This window comes from Rattus rattus, chromosome 5 (genome assembly GCF_011064425.1).
Source record: "Rattus rattus isolate New Zealand chromosome 5, Rrattus_CSIRO_v1, whole genome shotgun sequence".
Taxonomy (NCBI): domain Eukaryota; kingdom Metazoa; phylum Chordata; class Mammalia; order Rodentia; family Muridae; genus Rattus; species Rattus rattus.
In genome coordinates, this window is record NC_046158.1 from 11,769,955 (window position 1) to 11,788,687 (window position 18,733).

At 54.0% G+C, this 18,733-nt stretch overlaps 2 protein-coding genes and 1 pseudogene across 7 annotated transcripts; 1 reads left to right on the plus strand and 2 right to left on the minus strand.

The window, feature by feature from the left end:
• Positions 1–667, plus strand: part of LOC116900027 — a 2,045-nt pseudogene extending 1,378 nt beyond the window's left edge.
• Positions 668–3,728: 3,061 nt separating this feature from the next.
• On the minus strand, positions 3,729–9,540 carry Npdc1 (neural proliferation, differentiation and control 1). Of its 4 annotated transcripts, none has more exons than XM_032903100.1 (9): positions 9,246–9,540; positions 6,526–6,672; positions 5,307–5,447; positions 5,033–5,200; positions 4,844–4,910; positions 4,677–4,764; positions 4,517–4,596; positions 4,215–4,311; positions 3,729–4,117 (listed from the first exon to the last, which is right to left on the minus strand). In XM_032903100.1, the coding sequence occupies exons 1-9, from the start codon at positions 9,355–9,357 to the stop codon at positions 4,025–4,027; spliced, it is 993 nt and encodes a 330-aa protein (XP_032758991.1). In that variant the 5' UTR covers positions 9,358–9,540; the 3' UTR covers positions 3,729–4,024. The 4 variants fall into 4 exon arrangements, with proteins under 4 accessions (XP_032758991.1, XP_032758990.1, XP_032758993.1 ...); XM_032903099.1 differs by having other exon boundaries at positions 5,033–5,203; positions 9,246–9,538; XM_032903102.1 differs by lacking the exon at positions 6,526–6,672.
• A 1,737-nt stretch (positions 9,541–11,277) lies between these two features.
• Entpd2 (ectonucleoside triphosphate diphosphohydrolase 2) lies at positions 11,278–16,916 on the minus strand. 3 transcript variants are annotated; one of them, XM_032903103.1, is made up of 10 exons: positions 16,713–16,916; positions 15,161–15,278; positions 14,539–14,689; positions 14,228–14,387; positions 13,915–14,142; positions 13,143–13,397; positions 12,941–13,060; positions 11,953–12,087; positions 11,708–11,878; positions 11,328–11,514 (listed from the first exon to the last, which is right to left on the minus strand). In XM_032903103.1, the coding sequence occupies exons 1-10, from the start codon at positions 16,827–16,829 to the stop codon at positions 11,332–11,334; spliced, it is 1,638 nt and encodes a 545-aa protein (XP_032758994.1). In that variant the 5' UTR covers positions 16,830–16,916; the 3' UTR covers positions 11,328–11,331. The 3 variants fall into 3 exon arrangements, with proteins under 3 accessions (XP_032758995.1, XP_032758994.1, XP_032758996.1); XM_032903104.1 differs by having other exon boundaries at positions 11,278–11,878; XM_032903105.1 differs by lacking the exons at positions 11,328–11,514; positions 11,708–11,878; positions 11,953–12,087 and adding an exon at positions 12,103–12,329.
• Positions 16,917–18,733: the final 1,817 nt, after the last annotated feature.

Consider the following 18,733-nt stretch of genomic DNA (forward strand, 5'->3'; position numbering starts at 1 on the left):
GGAATTTCCATTGCAAAAGTTGGGATTATAAAACTAACACTTCCTGGAAAAAAAATCATTTAAATAAAATGATTCTGGCCTTTGACATTGGGGAAACCTGGGTAATTAAACTCTATACCCCTGCCTCTGGTGTTTCTCTTTCTGTCTCTGGCTGCCACAGGGAGAGGAGCCGCCGCCAGGTCCGCGCATCTGCAATGGACGGTCGTTCGGAACTGCTCCAGCTTCTTGATCAAGAAGAATAAGCAGACGTACAGCAAGGAGCCCAATAATCTGAAGGCCCGAAACTCTTTCCACAACAACGGGCTAATCCACCGCAAACCCGTCAGAATGGAGCCCGCGGCTGATGGCAGAGGTCGTGGTGGTTATGAAACGCAGATCGGGACAGCGAAAACCTGCCACTTCTTACGGGAGGACCACCATCAACAAGAATGCTTGGGCTATCCTCAGCAACATCAGGCACGTGATCCAAGAGAACAAGTACCTCCCTGATCTGCGCACGGCAGCCATCCGCCCGGCCAGTGCCATCCTTTGAAGCCAGAAGCCTGTGGTGGTGAAGAGGAAACGGACCCGCCCCACCAAGAGTTCCTGAGCCCCACGCCCCAGAAGCAACAAAGAGACCACTGACTTGTCCAAAATAAATAAATAAACTCTCTGCCACACACACACACACACACACACACACACACACACACAAAAAGGGTCCTTGTGGATAGATTTAGTCAACCCTAGCCAAAAACCAGCCAAGATTGCTGTTTATGCTTAGACAGGCAGCCCCCATACTACACAGGGATAGGACCTAACTGGACTGTCAGCGCATTGACTGACAAGATTCACTGTGACTCAGGGAAGCCCAGATTAATGTTAAAGAACTTACGGAGAACTTACAAATATCCAAACCTTTAACATAGGTATTCCTCCTCGGTCGGATGCCTGCTATTCTCTGATGAGTTAATTCATCTGGGTAACAGCAACATCATCAGGCCCCTGAGACTACCTGGTGGGCATGTGCTAATGGTTTGACTAAATGAGCCTCTTCTGATAGTAGAGGTCTTAGAACAACACTTAGATTCCCTCGCAGAAATGGTCATACAAAATTAAAAAGATTTAAACTTCTCATGAGATAAAAAAAAAAATCTATATATGACTTTGGAAAAAAATGTTGCTTCTATGCAAATTGATAAAGAATAATTTTTTAAAATCTTGCCCTGAAGTGGGTAGGGACTCAAAAAAAAAAAAAAAAAGAGAGAGAGAGAGAGAGAGACAAAATTATAAATCAGGTAATTGATACCAGGCTCTGTCCTCTTAATCCCCTGGCTAACTACTGTGCTATCGGACTGACTGAGCCTGGGCGGCCCCTTCACCTTAAACTATATGGCCAACTATATGGGTCAGTAAAATTGAGGGTCCTTAGGACCAGCTAGACCTCATTAGAGAATGAGCCCACGGGGTTGGGAATCAAGGCCCTGGGTTCGGTCCCCAGCTCCGAAAAAAAGAAAAAAAAAAGAAAAAAAGAAAAAAAGAAAAAAAGAATGAGCTCACAATTTGACTCATTCACTCAGACCAATGGGGAATGTAACAGGACCATCGCCTTAGCACAACTGACGCCATTTTGGGTGTACCATTCAGGCTGTAAAACGCAGCACACAGACAGCACTGCCAGCAAAAACAAGACAAACACATAATCCATCAAAGTTCATAGTCCTGGGAGTCTCTAAACGCACTAACCTTGTTTTTTTGGCTTCTGTATTTCCCACTTCTGGCTGTTCTTGCTAACTGAAGTATGTCAACCTGGGGCATGGTTTTCATGCTTAAAACTCTCCCTGAGTCTATTGCTTAAAGGCTACACTGGGATCCTGAACACCCTGTGTAATCACTGGATGGATAAAAAGACTTTCAATTGGCTTAAACCCATGTCCCAGCAGTCTTCTCTGGTGAATACCCCACAACAAAGGTCACTGGTAATTCCACAGGCTCTGGCTGGTATGCAAAACTTTCTCTAGTCTGAAACTCTGTAAGATGAAAGCAGGAAAAAAACAAAAAGAGGGGTGGGGAATTCAAAAGGTGAGTTTGGCTTGAGGCTTGTAAAAGAGGAAAGCTTAAGGGTTTAACAATATAGACAGATAATCTTCATTTACAACATTGTTCCATATATATATATATATATACATATATACATATATACATTATATATATATATATAATTTGAATTGAACTCTTGTTTATAGAAATAAGAGACAGTAAGTAGATGAGAGAGGGGTTGAGAAGGATATAAATTAGATGGTATTTTTGGTCGAAAAGAAAATATTTCAAACAAGGGTAGATTTTACATAATAGAATAAGATGTTTGTCCTGAAAGTGAAAGACAAGGACAAAATTTTAAAAATCCAAGCTGTAGCAGTAAGTTGCAGGTCTGAATGAGTTTACGAGATCTATGGATAGGATTTAAAGATGGCGTATGTCTAGACTAGCCAAGATAACCACTGGGGTGGGGGATAACTGCTTGGGGAGAATAGTAAAGTCAAGACTTACTTAAAATTACTGTTTTTGTATAGCTTTCTCCAAACATTACAGAGAACTTAAAATCACAAAGCTAAAAAGAAAGAAGCAAGCTGGGGTAGTAGCACTCACCTTTAACCCCGGCATCCAGGGGACGGGGCAGGCAGATCTGTAAGTTCCAGGCCAGCCTGATCTACAGAGTGAGTTCTAGGACAGTCAGGGCTACACAGAGAGACCCTGCCTCAAAAACACAAGATGAAAAACTTTACAAAGCTAGTGAAGCCATCTTTTGGGGGACTGCCAAAGTCTGTCTGTCTGTCTGTCTCTCTCTCTCTCTCTCTCTCTCTCTCTCTCTCTCTCTCTCTCTCTCTCTCTCTCTCACACACACACACACACACACACACACACACACACACACACCACTCACTCATTAGAATTAAAGTTATGGCTTCTGTCACAGATAGAAGTGGCAGGTCAAGTCCAAGCTCTACAGTGCTTTGGGCAGGTAAGGCTCTACCCATCTTACCTGAATTCCTGCCTCATGTACATTGCATTCCCGAGGTCCATCTGTCTGGCCGGCCTCCCTCCCCTCCAATACATTACACGCATGGGTCTAAGAGTCGTCCCTGTAAGAATCCTGCGGGCCTATATGCTATCCTCTTGGGTTTCTGTCCTAAGTAGATAACACACAGGAAGGAGATGCTGGATACCCACAGCCAGGTATATGCAAACTGCTCCTTTTACTAAACCTTTTTATCCCACAGAAAGGGGGAATCTGGTCATCTAGCCCTATGGTATACCCTTGATATTCCTTTTTGTTTTTTAAGATTTATTTGTTTGTTTTACTTGTATGAGTACACTGTTGCTGTCTTCAGACACACCAGAAGAGGACATCACATCCCATTACAGATGGTTGTGAGCCACCATGTGGGTGCTGGGAATCGAACTCAGGACCTCTGGAAGAGCAGTGTTCTTAACCGCTGAGCCAGCTTTGATATTCTTAAACTCTAGGGCAGAGGAGTGGGAGGGTAGTAGGAGTGAGTTCCCACTGTAGATGGTGAGGGTTGTCCTGTGTTTGATTCTCCTCCAGCCTTCAAGCCCCTTCCGAGGTATCTCCTCTCTCTGGAATTGCAAGAGAAGGTCCAGGTCCCCACTGAATGTCCATCCACCAAGGCTTCCCAGGGGGTGAGTGACTGTGGGCTGATTATGCCATTAGTGAACCCAGAAGCCAGTCACAGGTTTGAAAAAGACTTTAATTGGCTTTTATCTCCAGAACTCTCTATCCATGCCTGGGCTCTAGGGTTCCTGGACTTGCATCTCCAGTTTGAGGGTTCAGACCAGACAGAGAATATGCAAGCAGATGCTGGATCTCCCACATAAGGCAGAGAATCTCCCTGGCTAGGGAGCCCAGGGGTTGGTGCCTCCCTCCTGCCAAAAGCATGCAGAGGGTCACGATGCTGTTCTTTTCCATGGGGAACACCAGGACTTGCTTGTCCCCACCGGTGGGCTGTGGGCATCAGCCTAGGAGTCACTGCAGTGGTGGTGAGGAGTGGGGACCAGGCACTGGTGCTGACAGCGTGGAATGGTCAAACAGTGGATTGCGCACCTCCATCTCCCCTGTCTGTGAAGACACTGGGTCAAGCTCTGGGCAGTAAGGCCTGAGACAAGATGAGGGGAAGCCCCGGCAGATAACCCCTCCATGCCCCCGGAGCACTCACTGGCGCCAGGCCTGGGCACTCATACACGGTGAAGTCACCATCTTCATTCTCCTCATCGGAGGAGGCTGACTCCAGTTCCTTTGGAGGGTCCTTATGCCTGGTGGGAGCAAAGTAGCTGGGTCCTCTGCACACTCTCCAAGGGCCCAGAGGTAGGTGCTCAATGTACTGCTGCCCTGGGCAGGGGCCTGGGGCTGGGGTGTGGGGGCAGGGAGTAAGAGGTAGGGAAGGATGGCGAGGTGAGGTGTGGGTAGGGCGGAGGTGCGAGGGGAGCGGGAGTGGCCACCTCAGGCTGGGGTGCTCACCGCTCCAGGCACAGCATCTGCTGTCTCTGGTGCTGATAATGATACATCTCAGCGCTGTGCACCAGACGCTCGTCCCCGGGCTGTGGAAGGGGTGGAAATCTTAAGCACAGGTTGGGGTGCACAGAACAAAAGTGTGCCTGGTGGGGGTGGAGCTACGCACCGAGATTCGTGGTGTTGTCGGTGAAGTGGGCCCCTTGGCTGTGGCAGTGTAGTCAGCCTTCTGAGTCAGGCGGATCTCTCGCTGAAGCCTGAAGGAGTTTGGGGTTGAGAGTGTTGTTATGGAGCTGGGGGTGAGCTCCTACCCACCAGCTGGAGCCCAACGCTCACCTACACCAGCAGAGGGCTGCCACAGCCAGTGCGGCTGTGCTCGCCAAGCAGAACGCCAGGATCAGTACTGCGGGAGAGAGGGGCAATCTGAGGAAGCTGAGGAAAGCCTCAGTCTACCTCCCCTAGCTCCTTGGTGCCTCCCCCTTCCACCCACCACAGGCCTACCCTTTGTTGCCAAGCTGGACCTACCAAGGGCGAGGCCATTTCCACGGCCCTGAGGCTCCAGCGGGGACATCTGCACAGGCCCAGAGGATGCCCGGGCACTCAAGGAGGTGTGGGGTGTGGGCAAAGAGGTTCCATGAGTAGAGGGGAGGCCAGGCTCCAGTTGTTGGCCCCACTGTGAGAATCCCAGGGTAGCTGCTAAAGTCAGGCACACATGTAAAGTCAGCAGGACTTAGCCTTTGGTCAAAGAAACAGGATCATAGTAGTATGCATGGGGTGGGGTAGGGATGGGGGTCCTCACCAGGTTCCAGGAGCTTCTGCGCAGCCTCAGGCAAGGGCTGTGCTGTGAGCCTTGGGTGCCCAGCCTCCTTCTCCTTCAGTGCCAGCTCCCGGGCCAGAGAATCGATCTCCTCTTCCAGTCTGGGCTGGGGCAGGCCCTCCCCTGAGGAGTGATGGGCCTTCATATACAGAGGCCCCAGACCCTCGACAATGCCTGCAGCAAGCAGCCTCCTGAGATGGAGGGACCCATCCAAAGTTTCACTATCTTGGTTTCCATGGTGACAACTGAGGGAGCTTCTTTGAGTCAGAGGTGGGGGAGGGAGGAGGCAGGGAAGAGGCAGGGAAGAGGAGAAGAGTGGAGAGGAAGGCCAGGGCATGTGCAGAGACCCACGATAGGAGAAAGAAATGGAATCTCTTATTCTAGCCGGTGGGCACAGAGGGTGGGCAGAGCACTGGAAGTCAATACATATCCTACCTTGCCCACCCTCGGGCCCCTTCTCTGCCTAAGAGGAGAAAGGAAATCCTGAAGGAGGGAGCAAATCAAAGTCTATCCAGACATCTAGGTAACTCCCAGGCCATCAGAAAAGAAGCTGCCTGCGGGGGCAGGCATATACAGAGGGGGGTGGAGCGGGGATAGGGGTGGGCACAGGCTGGTTCTCCCTTAATACTTCACAGTCCGAAGAGAAGCTCCCAAGCTGGGTACACAGTGGTGGTGCATGGCCTTTAATCCCAGCACTTGGGAGGCGGAGGTAGGTGGATCTCTGTGAGTTCAAAGCCAGCCTGGTCTACAGAGTGAGTTCCAGGATACGCAGGGCTACACAGAGAAACCCTGCCTCCCAACATGCTGAGATAGGGGTGGGGAGCACAAGGATAAGCGAGCAGGAGAGAACAGCAGGTTGCCTAGACGGTGCAAAGTAGACAACTGGAACGGCTTGGGAGACCTGTCATGGTCCAAACCTAACAGTCTGACCTCTCCACCTCCTCCTGAGGTCATCCTCTACCCTGGAGGACCCAGCTGCCATAGGCCTCAGCCTAGTTCCAACACTGGGTCAGCACCATCTTCAAAGGACGGAGGGGCTTGTCACTCTGGTCTTGGACCTGAGCATTCCACGATGCTCAGAGGAATGGGTGGCCACTATCATGAGGCTTCAGGATTCTTAGGTCTGGACCCACAGGGCAGGGAAGAGAGGGAGGAAACACATCTCATGCATCTATTTCCCTGAATCTATACTCTGCCATACCAGAAGATTGGTGCTTCCTCGGCACACAGACCCCTCTCTGGTCCTCCTGGAAGGACTGAAGGCATGGTCCACAGGCATGTGCCCCTGGTGGGCACTTTGCCCGCCTCTTCAGTGCACAATCCAGGCTTCCAGGGCAGGTGGGAGCATCTGAGGAAGAAGCACAGGCGCGGCCTATCACAGCCCACTTGACTGACCTCCAACCCCTACAGCAGCAGCTCTGTAGAGAAACCCCACCCTCCACAGAGCTGGGCAGGCATAGCTCCAGCCATTGTCCTGGACAAGCCCTGGTTTCCTACTGCCAAGTTTCGGAATCAGGAAGCAGACAGTCCCACGTCTTATGGGAACCATCCTGCCCCACCCACTCCCCAGTCTTGCTCCTAGGCCTTATGCTTAAAGGATAAACCGACCCTAAGCGTCCGGTCAGCTCTTCAAGAAAGGACTGTATAGTTCTCCAAGGCTGGCCTTTGACCTTTGCATGGCTCAGAGTGAGCCAGAACCTTCCATCCAAATTGCTACTGAGGACAGAGCTCTGTTCTCTCATCGGCTCTGGAGAAGCAAAGGATGCTGGGTAGACATTTCTCCTAAACACTGGGGCTCCTCTCCAGACCCCAACACATAATCCTATAACCCTAGAGTTAGCCCGGCAGCCCACAGAACAAATGCTCAGTCCAGAAGACAGTGGCTCTCTCTGCCTAGCCTTTGTCTTCAGGGCACTAGGGTTTGGGAGACCTAAGATGGCTTAGATACAATGCAGGCATTGAAAGGCCTGGGCTGATCAGTGCTGGGGCTGCCAGTCTAAGTCATAGTTCTGACTCACACTTTTGTCGCTCGGGGTCCAGAGCACAATGTTCTCTTATACCTGCCAATCAGCCCATCCTGACACAGCTACACAGAGCAGTGAGCTTTACGCCTCAGTCTCTCCTATGGGATGCACAAGTTCAGTTGCTTCAAAGGTAAGGAATAATCCCAGCCTGCGACTGCAACTTTAGTCCCTGTCTCAGGAACCCAGCAGGGCCATCAACCCTGCCTGTCTCTCAGGCCAACCAGACCCTTCCAGTTTCCACACTGCAGGCTCCCTGGGATGTGTTGGCCACGTCCTTCTACAGACTCTGGCTTAGTTTCCTTTGTAATCCGACACTCTACATCTCCCGCAAAGAGGTTCCAAAGGCTCTGGTGGCAGGTGGCACACTGACTCCCAGGCTGCACACCTTCTATCCTCCACAGACTGTGTCAGCAGCCTCCAGGAACAGCAGTCGAAGCCTGGGGCTTGGGAGAGTTAAACAGCACAGCGCCAGGAGGCTTCCATGGGCTCCACCCACCAGCTCGGCTCCAGGGAGCCAGACGGTCCCTGCCCCTGGTGCTGACAACCTAGTCAGACCTATACTAGAGGTGGAGCACAATGCCGGCTTAGGGCTGTAGGGCCTCCCTAGTCCGCCAGCCTACGGTTTAATCTTGGGTAGAAAGACCCCCTCCAGCCTGGGTCCCAGAAACAATGGCAGCTGGAGAGTAACTGGTTTCCTACCCATGCCAGGCTACTGGCCTTTCCTGGGCACTAGGTTTGATACGAGGCTGCTTAGCATGGGGTCAGGCCAGGCCTCTGCATTCAGCTAGAGGCCAATGAGCAGAGGCCTGCACCTGCCCAGGGAGGTCAGTACTGAGTCCCATCCCTGAGGTGGACCCACCTGGGAGGCAGCCTATTTAGCACCTCTGCCAAGGCCCAGTCTGGCCCTCCACCCTCCACAGTCTCTTCCAGTCATGCCAACCTTTCCAGTCATGCCAACCTTCAGTTCAGTTCCCGGGTTGCTTGCCTAGGAGGAGGTCTGCCAAGCTCTTAAGGCCCCACTTCCAGACTGATCTTGTTAAGAGTCCCAGTTGTGCCACATACCAGTCACCTCTCCGTGCCCTCAGTTTCCTCATCTGTAAACTGGGCTCAAAGCAGCTCCCATACATACCAGACAAACTCAGTGAACATATAGGCACCCTCTCCCACTTCACTCCCCTCTGGGAGATTCAATTTTAATCCTGTGGCTTCAGGACCCATCTGTCAAGAAGGTTCTCCCAGTTGGGGGAGAGGAGGTCACACTCTTTTTTTTTTTTTTTTTTTTTCCGGGCTGGGGAAAGGGTCAATCAATACACAGACCTCAGACCAGAGGACTGGGTGGTGCATGCCCTCCAGGGCAGGGGATGGGGTCAGCTTGACCCCCTAAATTGGAACAAGACCCTAGGCCTGGAACCCTTAGACTTTGTCATAGGAACCCTCTACACCACACACACACACACACACACACTTGAGACAGGGCTGACAGGCAAGGCCCGCTGACACCAGGAACAACACTGCCAACTGCAAGCCTGGGAGACACAAAAACAAAGACACAGGATCCCCTTGAAGGGCCACGAGGAACCAGATGGCTGAAGACCCAGAAAGACGTCCGGAGACACACACCAGACTGACTCAGGGACCCAGAGACAAAGACCAAAAGCACGTGAAATCTACATTCGCTTCCAAGGACCCGAGAGAAGACTCATCTAGCATGGCCTTCAACAGGCCTGACCTGTTTACCCTACCCATGCCCAGCGGATAGGGCCTGCCTGGCCTGTGGGCCTGGGTAAGGCCAGGGCGGTGGCAGGGAAGACTAGGGCGGCGCCGGGTGGCAGGATTCCCCACCCGGCAATCCCAGCCCCGGAGCGCCCCGCAGCCTGCGCCTAGAGCGCTCGCTCACCCGGGCGGCGGGCGGTGGCACCATTCAGGGCCGCTCCCAGGATGAGGCCGGAGAGCAGCAGCCGCAGCAGCCGCAGGTGCCGCGGGGAAGGCGGAGGGACGGGCGTCGCCATGCTTCAGCGCCGCCACCCGGGCAGCATGGCACCCCACGGCCCCGGGCTCGGTACCCACTCCGGGAACCGCGACTGGAGAAGCCGGGAAGCGAGAGGGGCGGAGGAGGAAGAGGAAAAGAGGAGGCGGCGGCGCTGACGTTGCGGCAATGGATCCGGGATGGGATGGAGGCGCGGCGGCCAGAGAAAAGTGTCCGAAGTGCGCCTGCGCGCTCTACCTGCGGGGGCGGGACATCTCTTCTAGTCGGAGCCCCCCTCCCTCTACATCCTGATGGGGCCCCCTTTCTAAAGGCGGCTGAGTGTCTCCCGTCCTCTAGTCTCTACAGCAGTTTGCCTCATTACCAAGAAATCTGGCTTGGGATTGACTAGCAGTGGGCGTCCCAGGATGCACGCCTTTTTAGTGGTCCGACTGCCCTCACCACCCACCCAGTTAGAACGGAGGACCTTAGACTAGGGGAACCCAGGGACAGATCCTGGTTATGTAGACTAGGCTGACTGTTGCAGGTTTGCAAAATGTATACAACAATGATAAACAGCTGTATAGAGACACACAGGTGTACTTTCTAAGCTACGAAGAAAAGCAAACACAGCCAGCAGGCTCACAAGATCAAGTCAGGCTCGTTCCCGAATGATGCCACCAGGGGGCAAGAGTAATTTGACATAAGTTGACAGTCGTCTGGGAGCTGTCCAAGGTGGTCATGATCCCAGGTAATGGCTTGAGTCACATGTAGACCATCCATGGTACCTCATGATTACCATTCACTTACAGTCCCGAGGGGACACTCCATCCCCGACGGAGACCTCCCCCTGGCTGAATCAAGAAAGCAATGTTGAAGCTCAGCGTGATGGTTCATGCCTTTAATCCCATCACTCAAGATGCAGAAGTACGCAAATCTCTGTGAGTTTGAGACCAGCCTGATCTACATATCAAGTTCCAGGAGAGCCATGAATATATAGTGAGACCCTGTCTTAAAAGTGAAAAACAGGGGGGGTGGGGATTTAGCTCAGTGGTAGAGCGCTTGCCTAGGAAGCGCAAGGCCCTGGGTTCGGTCCCCAGCCCCGAAAAAAAGAAAAAAGAAGAAGAAGAAAAAAAAAAAGTGAAAAACAGGGCCGGGGGATGGTGGTGCACACCTTTGGTCCCAGCACTTGGGAGGCAGAAGCAAGCAGATCTCTGTAAGTCTGAGGCCAGCCAGATCTACAAAGTAAGCTCCAGGACAGCCAAGGGAAAACCCTGTCTCATGGGGCGGGGGGGACAAAAAACACACACAGAGAAAAGAACAAGGCTGACTTCCCCAGCCTTACCTGTCTTCCCATCCTTCAGGCTAGCAAACTCAAAGAGGGGGCTGTCAGTGCAGGTTTAAAAAATGTATTGAATGATTCTCTCTCTCTCTCTCTCTCTCTCTCTCTCTCTCTCTCTCTCCCTCCCTCTCTCTCTCTCTCTCTGTGTGTGTGTGTGTGTGTGTGTGTGTGTGTGTGTGTGTGTGTGTCGCGCACGCATGCACTCGAGCTACCATCCCAACCCAGCCCTTAAGGCATTGACTGCACAGAAATAGAGTCTGAGCTAATTTCCCATGAAAGAGGCAAGAGAGAAGTCCCATACTCGGGTCACACTTTCCCACCTAGAGAACACAGAGACTTAGGCTGCAGATGCAGGTGCCTCTGACCTTCAGGCCTACTAATACCTCAGGTATCAGTTAGAAAAAACAGCTTGGGAGTGCAGCCTCAATTCCTGTGGATGTCATTCGAGGGGGACCTGCGGTTTGTTAGGGTTCTGTCTGTCAGAGAAAACTCAGACTCAGGGACAACCCCAGAGCAGAGTAGGTAGGAGTGCTTCCATTGCCTCAGGCCTGGTACGAAAAGAGAGGAAGCAAGAAAAGTCAGTATCTTGGAACCAGGTGTCACCCAAATAACCAACAACACAGCTGGAAGGCAGAACAGGCGACCAAGGGTGCCCCGCCCTAGGAACACTTCGCTGCTCTAGGAAAAATCTTTTATTACAAAAGTTTTTACAAATAGGCATGGAACTGACTCCCAGCCGGTAGGCTCTGGTGCCTGCCTTTCTAAAGGCCCAGACAGAAAGTTCCCAGGGCCCTGAAGATCAGAACAAATGTCCCACTCCGAATGGACCTCACCCTGAGTCACAGGCTGAGACCTGACATCCCAGGAGGAGAGAGGAGGATTAATTGAGAACTCAGGGCTGCCCACGTAGGCTTTCTGTGAATGTAGATAGGGAACGTTGGTTTCCAGGCTGCTTCAGGGTCAGAGATGCCCTCTGGAAGGGAGGGATAGTAGGGAGTTGGGAGAGGCTCCCAGTTCACCCCTAGAGGGCGCCTGGAGACTTGGCAGAACGCACCTGGCGCAGGAGCAGGACCAGCGCCGCCAAGATCAGGACTGTGAAGAGCAGCAGGAGAGCGACCCAGGAGCTGAAGTGGGTGCCCTTACGTAGTCCGGGGAGGTCGGCGGGAATCAGGTTAGTCAAATTCAGCATGTAGCCTAGCGCCCAGCCGACAGCCGTGTCTGCAGCCTAAGACGGGGGACGGCACGGCATCAGCCTCCAAGAGGCCGCACCCCAACCCTCTGACCCCGCCATTTGCCCACCTTCTTTTGGAAGACCACTTCTCTGAAGGAGCGCTCGTCGAAGTGGTAACCACGGCTCAGTAGCTGATGTATGAACATGGCTACAGCACAGTAGTCAGCCAGGCGGGTCTTTTGTCCTGGCACTCGGGCCTGAAGCTAAGAAGAGAGCAAGATAGCGTTAGCTTCAAGACCACGAGGAGCTATGACCCCTGGGGTACAGCACACCCTACCCACTTCAGCTCAGGCCAAGAAAGGCATACACAGGAAATACACAGAAAGACCTAGTCCAAAACGCCCTTCCCAGGCAGACACTCCTCTGGGATAAACCTCGTGACTGCTGGAAGGCCTTGTGTTCTCCCCTTCCAACAGCTGGATGGAGAGGACAGCAAAGATGGCCACTGGGGAATAGAGGGTAGAAGCAGGCTTGAGTTATAATCAGAGGACCAGATGTCCAGGCTTAGGTATTGCTCTCTGACCAAGTGGCTCCACTTTTCTAAGACCTTCCTGGGAGCCTAAGATTAGAGGAGCCTATTTCTCTGGGTGACATGGTGACCGCCTCACACTCCAGCCATCAGGGCCTCTCTAGTCTTCCTTACCGGGAACTACAGTTCAGCCCGTGACCAGAGTCAGAAATCTGGTGGTATCCTCAGTTTCTCCAGGCAAACCCCAAGCCCTGCGACTCTCTTCTGAATATTCCTTTCCCACTGGTGGGGCACTCTTTTCTACACTTTGTCCTAGACACCTGCCTTTCTGTCCCTTTCTGCTTTGAGGTCCCTGCTGCCACAGAGCCTTTGCAATATCTGTTCCACCATATTCTCCAGACCTTGATCGTAGCATCAGGCCTGGAGGAGACCACTGAAATTCTAGCTTGTCCAGCCCCAAGCCCTCCACATTAGCCTGGCTGCTTCTGGAGTCTTCGGCATTCTGAAATGACTGAGTCTCTATACTGAGATCAACTGAAGGGGAGAGCTTCCTGCCCAGCCATGGAGAGTACGGGGACAGGCCTCACTTCAGCCCATGTCTGGTTGCAGGTGATCTCTGTGGCTTCCTCCAGCTGCTTCAGGGTTCCCACAGGCAGCCCCATCACTGTTGTCAGGAAGTCCACAGTATAGTAGAAAGCAGAAAAGGCCTGTGGGAGAAAGGGGCGTGCAGTCACCCTGTCACTGCATGCTTAGGGTCTCCCGTCCCCACATCCAGCCACCCAGACTCACTATGAAGCTCCCAACCACGGGAGGCTGGAAGACCCCATTGAAGGAGCATTGGGAAAAGGGGCAGGAGGAGATGTTGAAGAGCCGAGAGACGAGGTCACGACACAGGGCAGCATTGCTGGTTCCTGACAGGCTGACGATGGCACTGCCATTGAAGGCCTGGGGACGCTGACCCATCGTGCATGGCGACTGGTAGACTTCCTGGAGCCGCACTTGGATAGAGTAGCCCTTTGGCCAGCAGGGGTGGAAGCGATGGATCTAGGGAGTTAGCGGAGAACAGATAGAGCTCCCCACGTTAGTTACTGCCTTCCGCCCCACCCCAGAGAAGCAGCATGATGAACTGCTCTCAGTCCAACTCGGGCAACATCGCATTTGTGTTCGTGAACAACCATAGCACCATTACCTGCTGGACAAACAGCAAACCTTTTAGCTAGGCATTCAAGGTTCTGAGATGACTCCCTGGCTCTCCTTATCCTAGGCCTCCATTCCTGACCCTTTACACCACCGAGTTCCTCCCCACCTGTCTTCACCCTGAGGCACGCCTAGCTGAAGGAGCTAGGTGTTGGTTGAGGCTGAGGGCAGACATCGTCATGGAGACAGGGACCCCCTGTGGGTCTCACAGCTCTGTGTCTAGCTGTGGGAAAGAAGGCCTCTCTTAAGATTCTGGAGGCCAGCCGCTTGCTTTCTGGCTCTGCTCTGATGCCTTCTGTCCCTTCTCCCTCCCTTTCCTCCTGAAGGCGCCAGTGTGGTATTTTGGTTAAGTCTGGACACACACCTGGAGGGCACTGGCCAGAAGCCTCAGGAGAATCTGGTCTCGGCCATAGCAGAGGAAGCTATGCGTGTAAACGCGGTAATGCTGGCCATAGAGTCGCAAATGAACCTCATTGCCTGGATCTTCAGAGGGACGGGTTGTCTCAAAGGTGATCTGTGTCGAAGCACCCCCAAGGTCCATGGCCCCCAGTGTTCCCTTCCTTGGCCGTATCCACCGGCCCACCCAGCCATACTGTGGAGAATAGAGTTTGCACTTAGACTGTGGGCGAGCAAGGCCAGCAGGGCCCCAGGTCCTGTGGGCCGGCTGCAGGGCCCACCTTGATGAAGTTCTCCAACAGGTAGTTGGCAGTCACCCAGCCAAACACCCCTTCATCCTGTCCCGAGAGGATGCGAGCACCACGGAAGTCAAAGGGGTACTGTGTGAGCGTCTGTGTCACTGCCTCAAGCACCCTGGCTGTGGCCTCTGGGCTGGTCAGGCTGTGGAATGGAGGAGGGGGACTCGGATGGAGCTCACCTCCAGACGCCCTCCGCCAGGCTTGCCCTCCTGAGAGCTTGACCAGGGAGGGAAGTTCTACGCTGCCGAAGGGCTGTGCAGGCCCCTGGGCCAAGCCAGGGGATGGGCACTCACTTGAGGAGGCGCATGCCTGCTGTAGCTCCCAGGTAGAGTGGTGTGCTAGCATGTCTGTCTCTGGGCACATCCCGAAGGGCCTGCTCAAGGCATCGGACCAGACTCTGGCCTGCCTTAGAGGGGTCATTTGCGTAGCTGGAGATGCCACCACCTAAAAGGAACAAGGCTTGGTGGACGGTTTCCAGCACAGCACATGGACACGCCTTCCCCGCTTAATCCCATGGATACCCAAATTGGAGACAAAGGGTCCAGGTGCCACCCAGAATCTCTGATGCTGCCGCCTGCCTCGTAGCTGTGGGCACAGGTGCCAGGAGAAAGACCTGGGCATTGTCAGCCTAGCCCAGCCTCCATAGAACCTGCTGGGATCCACCCTCGGAGGCCCGCCTGCCACATCTATAGTGTAGAGCTCTGTCTGTCTTGGGTCATTAAACCCCAGGCTTCCCACCTGCTCCCTGGGGCTTCAGTTCCAGAACATAAAGTGCCCACAGTCATTCCCAGGCCCAGAGAACCCAGCCTCTCCTTTTGAACTCCTGCCTTGAGTGAGCCCCACCCAGCAGCAAGCGGAGGAGAATAACTGTCTGGGCCTGCAACTTAACAGGAACCCAAGACAGACCATGCTCACCTTGAACATCACAAGAGCTGTGCTGGCCCACGATGCCCGTGTCATTCTCCTTGTCCGCTGGCCACTTGTAGACAAACATGGATGTGTGTGAAGAGCCCGCATCCAGGACAATGCCGTACTGTGGGTGGACGTGGTAGGTCAGCCTGATGGGTGGGGGGCTCCTTCACACTCCACTCCCACCAGCTATGAATCCTATTACAGCCTGAAGCTCAAGGGGCAGCCAAGAGCTTTCACAGTGCTCCAGCTCAAAGGAGACCGAGCAGGACTCCCTGCCGTGACAGCCCCCCTCCCAACTGCCTGAGGCTGTCACTGACAGGCACCAGAAAGTAGACTTCCTAGCAGCAGCAACTGAGGGGCCGTGCCAGGGGCAGGGGGTCCCATCTGGAACTTTGCTCTGTTCAAGGGAAGCAAAGCCAACGGCTTCTCTTCCTTCCTTCCTCGCTCTGCGTGTACCTGCTGGAACCTTAGCCTAACCATGGGATGTGGAAACAAGGGTTACCGGGAAAGAATGTGACTGGGGCTGAATGTAGAAGGTCTCCAATCCATGCCCCTGCCTGGGCCTTAAAAGCCAGGAACAGGGAGAGGCTTTTGCAGAGCAGAGAAGGGCATTGGATGGGCCTTCTTTGCAGCTTCAAGGGGCTGGACTCCAGCTGAGGGAGCCTGGCTGGACACCAACCTGGGGCATGTGCCAGTTCTAGCCTGGGAAAGGGCTGCTCCGGTCCTCCCTCACAGCAAAGAACTCCTCCAGAACTAGGCAGATACAATGATTCAACTCCCACACCCCACAGTCCATCCCTCATGGCTACAGAGCTCAACCCCTTCCAGTCTAGGTCCCCACACAAACTCAGCAAAAGACCAACAAAGGGTTAAAGGCTTCAGCCTCTAGCCTGAGGTGGCTGAGATTTGGTGATGGAGACCCCTTTAGAACCAGCGAGCTTCCTTTGCCCTCTTTCTTTTTTTTTTTTTTTTTTTTTTTTCTTTTTTTTTTTTCGGAGCTGGGGACCGAACCCAGGGCCTTTCGCTTCCTAGGCAAGCGCTCTTCCCCCTGAGCTAAATCCCCAACCCCCCCTTTGCCCTCTTTCAAGTGTCACGGTTCAGACCTTGGTCTGAGGGGGGTTGGAGATCCATAGTATGTGTTGTCCCTTATCTGGAGCTTAGTCTAGAACCAATGCCCTTCTCTAACGGCGCGCTCAAGGGGCTGCCCGGAAATGGCGCTGGACTTGGGGAGGGGGGTTCTTGCCACAGCTAGGGAAGATGGGAACCGCATGAAGGGAGCGGGAAGAAAGCCCCTCTGCCGCTCGGGCAGCTCCATCGCGAAGCTGCAACAGGGGAATTCCCACGAACTTTGCTTCCAGTGCCGTGGGGCTCCGGAAGCGTCGCTGTCACCCCGCGGACCCAGTAAAACGAAGTGAGGAACCTAGGACCCGGCCGGAGGCACAGTCCCGCGCTGGTGTGAGAGCGCAGGGCGTTCTGGCGCGCACCTACAGTCCCCGACAGACACCCCCTAGCCCCGGGGCCAGCTACTCCCCAGCGCCGCAGTGAGCGCGTGCACCTTGAGGGCCGGCGGCTCCCGGACGTCTTGGGTAGGGACGCAAAGTAGCAGAAGGCCGGCGAGGCCCGCGGCAGCCAGCAGCAGGGGTGGCACCAGTGACACCAACTTTCCAGCCATGAGAACGCGTGGGAGAACACAGCGGGACCCCGGACAGCAGGCAGCGGGGAGGCCCGGGTGGCCGGGGCCCCAGAGTTAGACGCGGGGGCGGGGCCGGAGTAGGCCTCGCCCACATGAAGGCCCTCCCACCGCGGGACCTGCCCAAAGTCCGCCCAGCCTTATGCGAAGACTCAGGTGAGTGGAACGGTTTGGGTGACTCAGCCGCACCACCCTTCCTCGCGCAGGTTCTTGGCTGGATTGCCCCACAGCTATCAGTCACGTTCTTCCTTCCTGTCCATACAGCATAGGGAGCTCTGCCCTGGGAAGTCCTGAGGGAAGGATACCCGGTGTTGGGGTTTGGCTAGGTTGATTCCTAGGCAGCCTTGCTTGCGCCCCCGGAGCCAAATTTTTTTCTGGCCAGGGAAAGGCAAGCTAGACCCTTTTGCTGACATAATTAAGTTTTAATACTGGGTCTTAGATCGAGACTCAGAAGGGCACAGGGGTTCAGTATCTGCTTGTGGAGCAAGCGCGAGCTGCTGTGACAACTTCCCAGACTAATGAGCACCAAGTGTCTCCTAACTGAGAAGGGCAAGGATGACCCTGCCATCAAATAAGCCCAAACGGGAAATTGAGGGCAGATGAGATTCTCTGTCTCTGAATTTTATCTCATGGTCTTGACCACCCCTGCCGCTCTCTTTTTGCCTCCCTTTGACAGACACAAAGACCTAAACTATAGCAGGAGAGGAGGACAAGTTACACACAGGTTTCTTCCTACAGGAAAAGAGTGTTCCAAAGCAAGCTTGTGTCCTGGTCATCAAGAAGTTCTTGGACACTGGCTGGAGGTTGGGAAAGTGCTAGCTTTGGCCTAGCCCTCCCCCTCCTCCTGACCCAGTAAGCTAGACCGACCAGGCACACAGACAAGGCTTCCTGGCCAGCAGCCATGCCACTCCATGCCCTTACAACATGGGAATTCCAGTAACACAAAGAATCCCATCCATGGGGCAGCAGGGAGCCATGTGGCGAGACCCCCGGGGAGCGGGCTGCCTCGCTGAGGACTGGCCTTTGCTGCATCACAGTGATGCCTTGGCTGCTGAACAGGCAGGGACAATAGGACTGGGATTGCTGCCCTGGCTGAGGGTCTGGTGTTTCAGGCCCAGCAAAGGATTCTTTCTTTCAGCTTAGGACCCCAGAGGGGAGGAACCCTGGAGGTGGCTCAATCTCTTCAAAGCCCAGCTTGTGAGGCTCCAGAAGGGAATCTCTGGGTGTGGTCAGCACTGGACATGAGGCAAAGCTCCAATTTCCTGCTAGCTCTCCCATCCCATGCTTCCCCCCAAGTTCTTTTGTCCATCCCTCATAGGCTAGAAGAGGCTGGGGCACCAGAGGCCAGGAAAGGAGGGGACACTGTATGAAAAGGCTGTGGTCATGGGGACCTACCAGCCTGTCAGCACCCCTCTTACAAGCCCAACGGGGCTTCCTGATGGGCAACAGGGGTCCTGAAAAGATGAGACAGAGGTGGGGCAAGACCTCCGACCCCTGCCCCGGGGAGACACTCGTGGCCAAGGCCTCAGATTAGCCTGCCAAGAAGTATGGGAGGCTGAGAGTTGGGAGAGCCAGGACAAAGGCTGAAGGTGACCAGGGCTAAAGGAGAGGCAATGTCTTCAGTCCTTGGGCGGGGTGGGCTCCAGATGTGTTGTATGTGTGGCTTGGCTCAGGCAGAGGAATGTGGAGGCCTAGATTCAGAGCTTCCCTCCTTCTCACCCAGCCTGGGGCTTCCTGCTAGACCTGTAAGACCTTAGCTGCCCTGCCTCAGTTTTCTCACTGTGCTCAGAAGCTGAAGTCCCTTCAGTGGAGAAGCTCGCCAACAAGCCCCCACCCCACCCCTTCCTTCTGTTCCTCCCCCCTCTTCCTCCCTCCCTCCCTCCATC

Excerpts from the sequence above, each read along its gene's own strand:
- Npdc1 (XM_032903099.1), bottom strand. The coding sequence starts at position 9,357 with ATGGCGACGCCCGTCCCTCCGCCTTCCCCGCGGCACCTGCGGCTGCTG. Across the intron at positions 6,673-9,245 it reads TGCCACCGCCCGCCGCCCGG|ATGCTCCCACCTGCCCTGGA; the intron begins GTGAGCGAGCGC and ends CTTCTTCCTCAG. Across the intron at positions 5,204-5,306 it reads GCAGAAGCTCCTGGAACCTG|CAGCTACCCTGGGATTCTCA; the intron begins GTGAGGACCCCC and ends GCCTGACTTTAG.
- Entpd2 (XM_032903103.1), bottom strand. The coding sequence starts at position 16,829 with ATGGCTGGAAAGTTGGTGTCACTGGTGCCACCCCTGCTGCTGGCTGCC. Across the intron at positions 15,279-16,712 it reads GGGAGCCGCCGGCCCTCAAG|TACGGCATTGTCCTGGATGC; the intron begins GTGCACGCGCTC and ends GTCCACCCACAG. Across the intron at positions 14,388-14,538 it reads GCAGGCATGCGCCTCCTCAA|CCTGACCAGCCCAGAGGCCA; the intron begins GTGAGTGCCCAT and ends TCCATTCCACAG.